General features: G+C 29.7%; 1 protein-coding gene across 1 annotated transcript in view; it reads right to left on the reverse strand.

The window, feature by feature from the left end:
• The window catches only part of LOC139525345 (PH domain leucine-rich repeat-containing protein phosphatase 2-like), a 53,481-nt gene extending 38,751 nt beyond the window's left edge, over nucleotides 1-14,730 (reverse strand). Inside the window, exons 1-4 of the mRNA XM_071320557.1 lie at nucleotides 14,658-14,730; nucleotides 13,360-13,410; nucleotides 11,359-11,445; nucleotides 10,652-10,755 (exon numbers count right to left, since the gene is read on the reverse strand). Of these exons, the coding sequence (XP_071176658.1) occupies nucleotides 10,652-10,692 (41 nt within the window). The 5' untranslated portion in view covers nucleotides 10,693-10,755; nucleotides 11,359-11,445; nucleotides 13,360-13,410; nucleotides 14,658-14,730. The remainder of the gene's footprint in view (nucleotides 1-10,651; nucleotides 10,756-11,358; nucleotides 11,446-13,359; nucleotides 13,411-14,657) is intronic.
• Between the last annotated feature and the right edge of the window lie 215 nt (nucleotides 14,731-14,945).

Raw genomic sequence — 14,945 nt, forward strand, 5'->3', positions numbered from 1 at the left:
GTCTTTAATCAATTGCAAGTTAAACATATTTGTTCATGACTTATCCCTGTCTCATGTGTTTTCTTTCTATACATGAGAATGCATTATGAAGTCACAATTTCCATTGAAAAAGCCTGCATGGGAAGAATTCATATGACATCTTAAAATTAAGTTCTCACCATGCAAGTAATTTTCTAAACAAGAGGCTGTCACAACGACAGCAAACCGGATTTATTAACATTTATTTGTGTCCTGGCAATATCACAAGAACAATAACTGATGTCTGATGAATGCTGAAAGTGAAAATCGTCAATATCAAATTTGACCTCCATTTTGTAGTCAGTATCAACATATTAAAATTTGAAAAGCTTAGATTGAATGGTTCATTAGTAAATGCAACAACGTGAATGGAAACGCCATTTTACGATCTTTCAAGAACCATAACTCCTGAACAGTAAAAGTCAAAATCGTCATTATTGAACTCGACCTCTATTTTGTCATCAGTAACAACATATAAAAATTTCAAAAGCTTTGGTTGAATGGTTTATGAGAAAATGCACGGACACGACTGGAAAGACCATTTTTCAATCTTTCAAGAACCATAACTCCTGAACAGTAAAAGTCAAAATCGTCATTATTGAACTTGACCTCCATTTTGTCATCGGTAACAACATATTAAAATTTGGGAAGCTTTGGTAGAACAGTTCATGTGTAAATGCACGGACACGACTGGAAACTCCAATTTTTTCAATCTTTCAAGAACCATAACTCCTGAACGGTAAAAGTCAAAACCGCCATTATTAAACTTGACCTTCATTTAGTTGTCAGTAACAACATATTAAAATTTTAAAAGCTTTGGTTGAACGGTTCATGAGTTAATGCACGGACAACATTTGATTGCCGCCCGCCCGCCCACCCCCCCATACATCCCCAAATCAATAACCGACATATATGTCACAAAAATCCGGTTAAAAATGAAAAAATCATGGAAGGTATCCTAGGTTCATGTCACTAGATTTTTCTTCCAATTTATACATTCTTACATTTTGTTTTTTATCTTTGTATTTTTAAATATCTATTGATTTAAGATTGATTAAAGTTTGATTGAAACAATATTTCTAGTTGAACACTCTCACACAGCAGACTTGTCAACTCTACTGAACTTTTTAAGTAGATTTATAAACAAAGAAAACCGCTAACCAGATTAAATCAAGGCAAGGTAACTTTTGATTTTATAATCGCTTTTAAAATTATTTATTTTTAAATGTAACATATAAGTTTGTGAAAAGATTAATTCCACTTAAACTTAAACCATTTAAATAATCTATAAATATAACATGTCATATACAAGACAAAAACTCTTAGGTTTTTGTTATTCAAACCATGGAAGTATTATAGTGTCAATATGATATTTCTATGTTCAAACAAAGAGAGATAACTCTGGCTGCCCTAATAGAATTTATGTATTTAAATATTATCAGTATAGAAGTATACTCCTTGGATAAAGTTCTGTTGTTCAAATGCAAGGTTGGGGTGCTATCTGAAGCAGGATATAACTTGAACAAGTGGTACAGAGATTTGTTGTTGACCTCTAGATCTTATGAATAAGATGATGGTATGATTGCCATTGAGACAACTATCTACCAGAGTTCAAACAAAGTTGATATAAGCAAGATTGCCTTCAACAATGTTAGTGTTTAAGTCTAATTGTAAAATGATATAAAGGGCATAACTTCCTCATAACAGTTTAACTTAAATGAGTGCAGAAAATGACAAAAGCAGACAGGAAAACCAAACACAACAGGATTCAAAATGTACTTGTTGTTAAACTTTGGACTTTTGATGATGTAATATTTACAGTAAGACATAAAGGAGCCACACCATGTCTAAATAGAAGTTGTATTCAAGTTTCTCTAACTCTTCGTCAATGTATCCCTTTCTGCACCCATTGTATAAAAAAAATTAATCAACGTGTGGTTCGTTTGATCTCAGTATTTCATACGGTTCTTATATTAACACAGCTACCTCATATCAACATATATATATACTGATTGTGCATGGCAATTTTTTCAACCCTACAAAAGATTAACAGATGTATTGATAATCATTTGTATAGGGTGGATTTCTATCATGACTGAAAAATCCTACAAAATTATAATGCAATGTATTCCTGTAGGAAAAGGCCATCAAAAAGGGACAGATAGCATTGTGTTTAATTAACTATTACTTAGTCCCTTCCTATTATTGGAGAGTATAAAGAAAATGCATATCAACTTTCAACATTGATAGGATGCTTCTCTGTATATGTAATTGGAGATGGGTCAATGAGTCAGAAACCCAATGACAAAATACCCACAAGACATAAAGTATAACACTACAACAGTATTGAACAAATAACTTATTTTTCTTTTTTAATTTTGTCATTATTATTATTCTCAGGTGTCAACAATTATATACAATTATAATTAGGTATAAAAATATTGTAGAATTTAATTGAGTGTCATACAAACGGCATAGTTCAATACAGGACATAAAGAGACTGTATCCTCAAGCAGAAATTGGGCTGCTGGAATGTGAAGAAAAGGTAATTGAAAAAATACTTTTAACACGTTTTTTGTAAATAATGTTGAACTTGTATCAAGTTTTATAATTATTAGTGTTACTATTTGTCATGGTACATTTGTATTGCTCAATAAAATTCACATCAAAGAAAATTAAAAACATTATTACCTGTAATTTTCTAGCAATAATTTACACAAATTTCAGATTTTATACAATAACATAATTGTTTAACCAATTCACTGCTTATGTACTTTTAATAAACTTTACTGAACAAACAGCATGTAAGGGGAGATAACTCAAGTTTAACTGTCACATCAAACACAAAACTATACTCTCCAGATATTTAAAATCTAATTGAATAACAAAAATTATCCTGCAATTGGGTGTTCTACTATACAGATACAGCCCTACAGATATCTCTATGCTGTATCGGTATACTATACAGATATCGCTTAAAAGCTCCACCCACTGCCGGACTGAGTATTGTATGAACCTGCGTGACCTCAGAATGTGTATTGCATTCGCATTCCATTGTCGTATCAATTGCTAATAAACGATTACTTTTATACGTTCTGTTCGTTTTCAAACATTTCTTAAGAGCAATAAGAGATTCTTTTTTTGCGAACCCGTCTTCAGCTGAATGTGTGATTACTGTATCGTATTACTACACGGGCCTCAAGGGATTTCAAATCAAAAATAAATGCAAAACATGTGTTTTTGTGTCTTTCAAAACACAAATAATATACAGAATTAATTGTAGGATAAAGACAATAACTGTTTAGTGTCTTTAAATATCAGCTGTATTTGTACACGGCTCGAAACAGGTGTAATAGCTCGCTAAAAGCTCGCATACATCTTGTTTCCTAGCCTCGTACAAATACAGCTGATATTTAAAAACACTAAACAGTTATTGTCTATATACACTAGTGTATTATTGGACTTTCATGATTCTTAAAGTTTGATCCACCTTTACTATGAAAAATTGATTTCTAGTAAAATAAGAAAGAAAATCAGAAAAACTTTATAACTAAATAGTATAACTATATTTAAAATAAATGATTGTTGATTGTTGCCCAATGACAAATATTTCAAGCATGTTCATATTGATAAAAATACACCACAAAATCAAATAGAAGTGGTATGGCTAAATATTTAACCTGTCCATCCTAGTGTGAAAATACAATTTTATTTTATAATTTGTTTTTGATTAGTCCTTGTCTCAGGTAGCAACAATTGGCATCTAATGGCTCAATGACTTTTGAGAAAAAAAAATACCGGAAAACTTAAATTATCATCATTCATTCCTGTCAAATCTTGATAACTATTTATGTTCACAATTCATTCTGACAAAGCATTTATATAGTTTATAATAAAAAAAAAAAGAACAACATTGTAAAAAGAGAATCTGAAATTTCTTTTACTTTAACGAGTTCCTTGTGCATCAAGTTTTTAATACCAAAATTCCACACAAAGCACAGTTTGACAATTAAGCTTTAAGAAATGCTCAGATTAGATCTAAATATCTTATATAATGGTCAATCAAAAACATTAATTAAAAACTGCAGTTGCTTATCTTTTAAAATTGTATTTAAATGTTCATATCGGTTATTTATTGCAAACAGTGTAATCAAACGAGTTCTTATAGCACAATTTGCATGGTGTCAATCAACAGTCTAAAGCTAATTTAAAAGATTTAAACATATTACAATGTATTCAAAATACAATGAATGTCGAAATTTAAAAACTTCTTTTTTAAATTGCCACCAACATGGATATTAACTGAAACTGATCAGATATCGTAATTTATCCATATCAATCATAAATTGTATGACCTGGAGATGGTCGCCCGCTGACTTTAAAATATTTCTCATTACAATTTAATAACCACATGTACTTGTGTTTATAGTTAATTTAGATGTAAACAAAGCTCCTGTATGATATATTGTTATTCTATGGTGTAGTTTGTCTCATATCTGTGCCAAGAATATATTTGAGGGTGCTATTATTTCAGTATTTTTTTTTTTTAGTGGTATTTTGGATTCATTATTATTTGTGGAATACCAATTTTCCTGGATTTCCTGGATAAATGTGAACTACAAATTTCGATGTTCAATGAAGCATAATTTTTTATGCAGACTTTGCCAAAACCACAAAATACAAATTTCCTCATCCATGAAAATAAATGAATCCTCAGTATGTTTTAACTTTTTTAATTTCTAAAAATTTTGAATGAAAAGAACATAAGTTCAACAGAAAACTGGGACCTCAATTTTGACTGTTAAACAACTGATAGGGATAAGAATTGTTTTTCTTGAACCTAAAGACCAATCACTAAGAGTTGTGGATTCAGTGCATAGATTGGTGGACCCTTGGACTAATAAACAACAATGCTTCAAACAAATCATCCCACATACACTAAAAGGCACACTCAAAGTCTATTCTTGTTGAAGATTTAATATGAGTACACATGCTGGAACATCTTGTCTGCTTTACACTGATCATGATTCAATTATTTTACACATAATTAATATTACTGAAAATCCATTATATGGGGTAGTAGTGAGATTAAAGCTGTCAGATGAAATAGTACACTATAAAATCATTACAAACACCAAATAAAGTTAACCTGTTGCTTTTAGTATTTCAAAAACAGACCTAACAAAGAAAACTAAACAATTATCATTCAATGAACCATGAAAATGAAGTCAAGGTCAGATTATCTCTTACAGACAGACATGTTCACTTAACAGTCATTCATAACACCAAATACAGCAGATCTTTTGCTTATTTGAAAAATGAACTTAATCATGAAAATATGGCATTAACCAATGAACAAGGTAAATGAGGTCAAGGTAAGAAGAAACCAGCCATACAGAGACTTGTTCACTTACAAACTTTCCATACTTAAATTATAGTTGTCCTATTGCTAAAAGTATACTACAAAGAATGGATTAAAACACAAAAATTCATTTCCATAATTGAAAATGTCCAAAAATAATATGAGTTCTCTAATCTATAAAAGGACTGTCTCATTGACTTATGGTTTATTCTAGCATGTTTTGGGGAATGATGTCTTGTTTCCATTCACCTGAAATATATCTTTTCTCTCTAATGCATATAGTGGTCTATTTACAAAAACAATATGAAACTGTGAATAAAAATATTGTGATAAGTAATCTTTATTTATTTTTTATGAATATTGACAGAACAAATAAAATATCTGAGTAAACAATGAAAATCCTTAAAATATACATTTTCTGATGAATGTTTTTCTATTTTGTTTTATTTAGATGGAAATGTTGGGAAATTATTTATAACTTCATGAAACAAAATCTGTACATTTTTTTAAACAAAATTCAGCAACTTCACACAACTTTATTCCTGTATTTCAATTCAAATTCACAGCATTTGGCTTGAAGCAAAATAAGAATTCTTTGCTTGAACTTGATAATGTAACATCTATACACAAAAGTTTATTTATTAATATGAATAACAGTAGAAAAATCAATAAAAAAAATTATTTTTTTTTAAATCGGGAAATTTTCATTGTACTAATGAACTCAAAATCGTTCAATTTTTTTGATTTCATGTTTTGAAACCCGCATCTGCGCAGAAATCTACAATGTACTTCCTTTTTCTGGTCTCGTTTGTATGAAACTTTCAGTTAGATATATATTTATCAGTCTAGTATAAAATAGGAAGGAACACAATACCAATTTCATTTTTAATAATTCCTTGATATGAAAAAACGTTACATGATGATAGCGTTTCTTTGTTTACATTGCATATGACGTCATAACTTAAATAACGTCACAACTAAAATCCCTAACAACAGAACCAAAATCAGAAACGTTACGGTATTTCCGTTTCTTTTTTTTAACAAATATTTAAGTTACAAAAAAATAATTCATACAGACGTCGTCCCCATTTACAGGTAATGTCTGCCTCATATTATAATTTACATAGTGTTAAAACTTGAAAGGCTAGGATAAATTGATAAATTTTGCAATTCGCTTTTTCAGAATCTAAAGGACTATGGATAATTTCATTGTTTGTACACCAAAATGAACTTAACGTCACATCATTGGTTGAATTTCCATTGTTTATTACATCTTGAACCAACCAATAAAGACATTTTGGTTTACGCTTTTGAAAATATTACCCAGAATGCATTAGATTCAGCGAATTTCAGAGGCTAAAATATGACTCTTATCATATCTCCTCACAGAGGCGGATTTAGAGGGGGGAATTTGGTTGATTATATAGAAAATCACTGAGGAATAACTTGAACTGGCCCCCTTTTAAGCAGTTAGCGGGTCCCCTCTTATGAAAATTTCTCGATACACCACTGCTTCCTTCTAATATTAAAATATAAGAGAGTTACACCTCAAACAAGGGAAGCTTTATACAGCAACCACAAAGCAAGACAGACAAAAATTATGGCCATAGTTGTTGATACGACTGCTGGACAGGGTTGTTTAAAATTTCCCATATAACCTTTGTATAAAAGGTCTAAGTAATATCTGCTCCATCACCTTTGCTTTGTGTAACAAGTAAAATGTCAAACTAAAAAGCTAAAAAACCGAATTTATGGTGCAGAGGACTCTTGCAGCTACTGAGCCTTTAGTTACTTAAACGGGCAACCATTTGCAAAAATGTATATTAATAATGGCAATGATGTAGCCAATAATGACATAATTTGTTGAGATTTCAATTGAAACGAAAGATCAAATAATAAGCCTGAAACCATAAATATATAAATTGAATTACTTAATTAGCTTCATAAACAAAATCTGTAACAATAAATAAAACATTATAATATATCAAAGCTTACCCAACAGTGCCACAGTTAAAGAATGGAAGAGTTAATAATTTTGATTCTACACCTTTGTGAAATCATTTTCTATTTATTAAATGGCCTATAATTCTTTATTGAAAATAAGTGAATTCCAAAACTAATAAAAACAGACGGAATTCCACTTCAAGACTAAGTGACAACTATTTACAAATATTTTCTTAACAATTTTTGATGACCTTAATTCAAAAGTAAAAGTTGGTTCAATTTCAGATTTAATTGAAATTTTGAAGTTTTAATTTCACCTGAAAGTCAAACAATTGTGTGTGTTTGATTAGAAGCAATGGTTAATTGATTTTAAAAAGACCTTGTATAGTTGTAATTTTCAAGTTATTGTGACAAATGACGGTCAGACATGCAACATTTCCATCATTTACCACATCCTTTGTGCAAAACACGCTCTCTATATTTGAAGTTGAACTACACTTTCCTGAGATAAATAACAGGGGTATTTCTTATTAGATTTAAAAAGCAGGATAGCTTCAGGATTTAGAATTGCAGGCTGCATTAACCAATATGATCCCTTCCTGCTAAAACTTTATAGAAAATAATTCTCTTTTGTACTTTTTGCTTACTTGCTGGGAATGGTAAAGTTACTTGTACACTTTGATTGCCACACTTGGGAGTTAATTAGATCATGTCCCTTTTTCCAGAAGGGGATGTATTTGCATAAAAAGGCATACTGTTCTAGCTGTTTACATTGATATCGAAAATATACATAGACATTTAAGGAATGACTGTAATATTTTTTCTGTCTAATAAGAAATAACATAAAAAGTTTGGTGCACACTGAATAACGGTTATTTACACTGTGCACCACATTTTTATGCTATTTCGAATAGACAGAAAAAATATTACAGTCATTTCTTATAATTTAATTCTAAATTCCATTTTAAACCGTAGAAAACCATGAAAAAACGTTGATGACGTCACGGTCACATGACTAAATTATGTCTATGGGCTGATAATAAAATAACGTCAGCTAATCAGAGAAAGCGTTACATCCACAATTAAATTATATATAGTTAAACAGAATAATGTTCCATTTTTTTGCAAAACAAGAATTTTCATGTTTTGTTATTTTTCGTGAGATTAAATCATCGAACAATTTGCTACTGAAATAGAACACCTCACAGTGATCAATAATAACATGCCATTGTGTTTTAAATTGATAAATAAACAAACAAAATCGGATTTGGTGTTGAATCCCTTACTCCTTGTTTATTTTAGATCTAAATTTCTTCTGCTTCGATGGAAATTAAATATTATAAAATTTAAACAGACAGAAAATTTGATGTAATGGATAATTAAAAGATTACCTGACCTACGATCCTTTGATAGTCGGGAGCATCAAAGAGGGTGGCCCGTCTAAATATTTTAGTATTAAACAGATTTTAAGCAGTTATGTTAACAAATTAATCTTTCAGATGATTTTAGCCAGGAACACTTTATGTCAAACTGGCATATTTCAATTCTATAACTTAGTAATATATACCAGCTTGATTTTCTATATACATGTACCACACATTTCCTACTAATCAATCTATAAATATTTATTTATAAAAAACATTGCTTCTCTTCTGAACTCAAATTCTGAATTTAACCATGATCCAAATCTATCTAATTTGGATTTGATGGTTGGTTTTTATAGGTTCCAATTGTAGCATTCTCATTTTTGGCTAACATCAATCAATTACTATAGGTCATCAAATCAAAATATTTGACATTCAATTTGGATTTTAAAACTTACAAGGGCTCAACATCTTAAAACATACTGAATAATTGTCAAGAGAAATAAAAGCAGTACAAAAATAAAAATTCTCAAGTATTTTTTAAACTTTCAATGACCGCTTACATCCATTTAATTTCAAATTATAGCCTTGTTGTAAAGTAACAAAACTTGGAAGTATTTGTATTCACAATGTTTTCGAACGTAAATAAAAATTTCTTGTAGTCGTATAACATTACTAAGACAACTTTACATCTTTCCTTTAAATAAAAACTGATTGAAACATATATTATGCAATATGTGAACTCTTCTTGTGTGAAATAGGTAGACTGAATAAATTTGCATAATTCACACAATTTAGTGTTTATTTCAGTATGTCAACATTACCACAATTTAATGTCATCATAGTCTTAATGCCACCAAATATATTAGTTATAGGGAAAACTTAACTGACAATTTTTAATTTAAGATTATATCTTAATTTTACCCAGACTAATGTTCTTTTAATGGTAATTGTTTATGATGTTGTATCCTACTTACACATCAAACACTGCACCTAATATATCATATGCACTTATAAAATTACATGTAGGCATGTACGAATTATTTATATTCTTTATTACCTTGAATATTACGTCTTGTCATTTACATAATAGAAATATAAACATGTTGACAGAGATTGTTGATTGATTTGTTAAATCATTTCTCAAATTTTAAAACAGATTTCTTTTTTACTACATGTCCAGTGGCAAATATTTCAGGTATATTAATGACAATACTCTTACACAGAGATAGCATAAATTTTATTAAATGTATTAACTTTAATAGTTGCAACATGGAGTTCAAAATCATTCATTACTGTGATCAGGACCTTTTGATGTTATAAAGATTGATCAATTGATTGATAGCTATTCAAAATTACATCTTTTTTTTAAATGGCCTATTAGTTTTATCAATTATTAAAACAGGGTCAAAAATACTTGCATGTTGTTATCATGTTATTGTAGAATAAAATAAATTAGTTAATGCGAATCAAATTCGAATTACATGAGAACTCAGCATAAAGCAATTAAATAAGATAAATCAAATATCTATTATCTTTATATAGAAATGAGAACGCATTTGACCAGTTTAGGGAGAAAAATGTTAAAGGGTAAAAAAGCTTTTTCTAGACAAAATGTAAAAGAATTTATATCAGCTTTGAGTGTAATAAAAATATCTTCTTGGTTTTGAAGAAAAAAAGAATTTATCCGGCTACTACCCAAGAAGTTAAATATAAACTAATATTTACTTTCACTTGTAAATACAATGACAAAAAAATCTTTGAAATTTAAACCTATGTAATTTCTCCCTTTTAAATGCACATTAAAGTCAAATCATAACTTGTGATAAAAAGTCACGAATCCTTTTAAATCAAAGATCATAATGATGTAATTCAAATCCTTCAATGAAAAGCATACATGGGAAAATATTACAATGTGTCTTTTTTTCACACAGACAAAATAAAAGATGCTAAATGTACTTACTTTTCACATTCTTCAACAAGTCGCATTTCTTTGGATGTCATTTTAAACTGTAAATTTATTAAGCTCTGTTTAGAATCTTAATCCATCGCTTCATCTCTATATCTCTATAAAGTTAAAACAGGATAAAGTTATAAAGCATCTCCAGAAGGCTCTGAAGCGCAACCATAACTTTAACCGTAAAGAAACTGTAAAATTAGTTTAATTTAAAAGTCTGAATGATAAGTTTTATTTTGATCACATGATTACCATGCACAATAAAATGGCAGACGGTCATTGGTTGAAGTGTTTCTGCTGTCCCATACTAACTGTTTAGGTGAAATTTATTGGGTTTTATTTCAATGAAACCTACAATTTAGTTTTAATTCAAAATACAGAAATTATTGACAATAACTTTCTTGACAAATGAAGTTTGACCTTTGAGCCTTCTTTCTTCTTCATGAATAAGTTTAAAGATTGTCACAGAATTAAGTGTTTTCAGTGAATAATTCGAAAATAATGAAATACAATTAGAAAAGGTTAAAGAAAAATATTTGAACATGTAGTCTAGGCTTCCAATAGGAAAATGTTTATAACTTTATACAATTTTAATTATTTAACAATTTAACTTTAAAATGCCTTCTTTAAAAACATTAGACCATCTTGTTAGTGCATGTATTAGTGCATTGGTACCTAAATATTACAAACTTAAAAAATAAATGAGTACAAACCGAAATCTTTTCTGTGATAACTTCAATACTCTAATTTGTACTTTTCTGTATAAATACAAGGACAGCATTATCTTTTGTTTTTCCATGCTGAAAATAAATAAAATATTTATATGAATAATGCGAGACTTCATTCCTTTTGTACATGCAATAAAAATGAGTCATTTGAGGTCACAAGAATTTCAAACATAATTTTAAATCGTAACATTTTCAAGGTTGAGCAAGATTCTTATGCCTGATTTGTAAACATGCATTCAGTTTTTTAAAATAGCAATATTTAAATTGTCTCAAAATTCAAAAGAGAGTTTTGTGAATTTAGAAAATTAACAAAACTAAAACTAAAAATTGTTTTTTAAATTTCAATAAAATTTCATTTAATCTTGATCAAAGCTATATTTTAAGTAATTTTGAGTAAATATATAAGGTCATGATAAACTGATTAGTGAATCAGGTTTTTTTCCTTCTAAATATTTGATGGATATCTTCTTAATTTTATAAGGTCTGGACTTAAATGTGATGAGGGTAATCATGATAACTTTTTATTTGTTTTCTCTTTGTTTTGAACAGAAAACAAAAGATATGGGGTATCCATCCATGACATAAAACCAGTACATACCTGTACATGGCAGAAAAACACACTAAAAGCAAAGGAAAAGGGCTTTCATTGCTGTTCATCATCTCAAAGTCACAGTAGGCCTCTGTATTGTTTAGATTATTAAGTGTAAATACATTAAAAAAAAACGCCTAAAAGTTGATGAGAATCTTGTTTTAAGATAAATATATAGTATAAACGTCAATGATACAAAATCTATTTAGACTATAGAATAAGAACAATTACTTGTCACTGTATGGCTTTTGTTTTTCTTTCATTTTTTTATATAAATAAGGCCGTTAGTTTTCTCGTTTGAATTGTTTTACATTGTCTTATCTGGGCCTTTTATAGCGGACTATGTGGTATGAGCTTTGCTCATTGTTGAAGGCCATACGGTGACCTATAGTTGTTAATGTCTGTGTCATTTTGGTCTCTTTTGGATGGTTGTCTCATTGGCAATCATACCACATCTTCTTTTTTATATTTAACAGTTAGCAAAACACAAAGTATAGCAAGATATAAAAAGCCTCTAGATCAAAACTTGAATTTTTTGGTAAGATTTTTTCTATAAAAAAATTAATATGGTTAGGTGCACAAAAATTATTTCCCCTAACGGTCCACAAATCATGAAGTTTCTATTATTCTAATCTGTATGCAAAAATCTATAAGTAATACATGGAATAACTTTTTAAATACCAGAACTGTAAAAAGAGAAAACATGAACAAAGATATAGCCATTGCATTAAAGACTTGGGCTGAAAAAGCTTCTTAATCATAAAGCTAATCATAATTGAACTTTAAAAAAGGTCAACACTCTAGTACTGACATTATAATTAATTACCAGTGAAACCATATAGAATTCAATAAATTTAATAAAATTTTGTTTTTAAGGAAAGATGGAGATATCAAAGATTTCACTTTGTAATTGGTCAAAAATACACTAGAAGGATAATAATAATCACATATTAAGATTCTAAAAATATTAGAAATTTCCAACAGAACCAACCAACCACCAGGCCTTTTATTGCTGACTATAATGTAAAAGTATAGATGTTTTGTTCATTATTGAAGGCCATACTGTGACCTTTAGTTGTTAACTTTAATCTCATTTGGTCTCTGGTGGAGAGTTGTCTCATTGGCACTTATTCCATGTATAAACTGAGACAAACAACAATGAAAAACACATGGTCTAGATATATACTGACTTGATACAGACACAAATGAGGTGGGAGGTCAACCTATCAACCAGAAACATCACTCTTAAAAAAAATAGATGCACAAACAAGGACAAATGACAAAAAACAACACATAGTTCAGAAAACCTAAGTATAAAATCTTGTTTGGTAAATTAACATCAAGGAATAAGAATCTCCATTAGGGAAAAATTAATTCCTTTCAGTATCTAAATTTACCTTAGCTCCACCAAACAGGACATCATTTTTTTCATAGACATGTTCATCTGCCTACATTAAAAAGAGACAATTATAATATTGTGATTTTAAACAGATAAACACTTATTACGATTTATTAAGATGTTAAAAACGCATAATGTATTTTAAATTTTGAGAAAAAATTGAAGTTAAAAAAACGAATCTCTTTCCCAGATCATAACCAGTATTTATGCTATTGCACACCTGTCAATTTTTTTATACAATCATAATTTATGGACATATAAAAAGTTTAAAATTTGATCATTTCTAGATGATTTTGATATTTTGAAAGGTTTTTATTGACAATTATTGTGTACTATATCATATCTACAATCTTTCTACCTGATAAATCTCCCTTTCATATCATCTTTTTACATTGTTCCCCTGGTTCACTAAATTTTATACCAACCTATTAACAAGGACAGCTGTCGTGCTACCTCATTTCTCCTCTGTCAAGAGACTCTGGTACCCCATGTTTTAAACACACTCAAACTTAAATGTACAATTTTGAGGCCATTATTAATTTTATCTTTTTGATATAAAAGAGATTTAAAAATGCATTAGTTGGAGTTAAAAGTAAAATAAAAATACAGAACTGCAAGGGAAATTCAGAACAAAAAGTCTGTTGAGAATATAATGCAAATGTTAACGTGTCATTTTGGTCTTTTGTGATTGGCAATCATACCACATCTTCTTTTTTATATTGCCCACAGGCACTTGTTTCTGTCAATATGGGGTTTACTATCCATACCCGTACGAGTGATTGAGTGATTTTTCGTACGGGTATGGATAGTAAACCCCATATTGACAGAAACAAGTGCCTGTGGTCTTGCCCCTAGATGGTACCTGCTATTCATACTGGAATTTTTGTATTCCTGCAATATTGCTTGACACTGTATATTAAAGGGAGCTACCATTTGATTTTTATGGGGGGGCTAGGATGAAATTTGAAAAAAATAGGCAGGACAGGAGTTTTGAGTAAAAAAAAAAGGCAGGATGAGACACTTGCAAAAAAAAAGTCAGGACGACAATTTAGGTAAAAAAAACAGTCAGGACGACAATTTAGGTAAAAAAAACAGTCAGGATAAACTAAAAAAAAAGGCAGGACCGAACAGAGTGAAAAATAAAAAGGCAGGACAGAGATTACAGCTAAAAAAAAATGCAGGACAAAACTTTTCATCCTAGCCCCCCCCCCCCCCCCCCCATAAAAATCAAATGGTAGCTCCCTAAGATCGTATACAGTTATACTTTTTTTGTAAACTTCTTCAACACACTCTTACCAACAAGAAGGATATTGGTGGACAGTATGGTGCAGTCTGCAAAGTTAGCCACTAGTCCGATGCCCCAGACTAGTAAAATTTGGTTAAGACTAGTAAGTTTTTGCAAAAATTTGTTTGGCCCAATAACAAAAATGTCAGAATATTGGTCTTCGGGGACTAGTAGTTGAAAAAGTTTTTGGTGCAGACTGATGGTGTCCTTGACAATCATACAAAATTTTCTTATTTTCATTCTGGTCATGTTTCCCGCAAATTCTGTTTTGTAGTTATCTCCCTTTGCACACTATAAAG

The sequence above is a fragment of the Mytilus edulis genome, chromosome 5, assembly GCF_963676685.1.
Source record: "Mytilus edulis chromosome 5, xbMytEdul2.2, whole genome shotgun sequence".
NCBI lineage: Eukaryota > Metazoa > Mollusca > Bivalvia > Mytilida > Mytilidae > Mytilus > Mytilus edulis.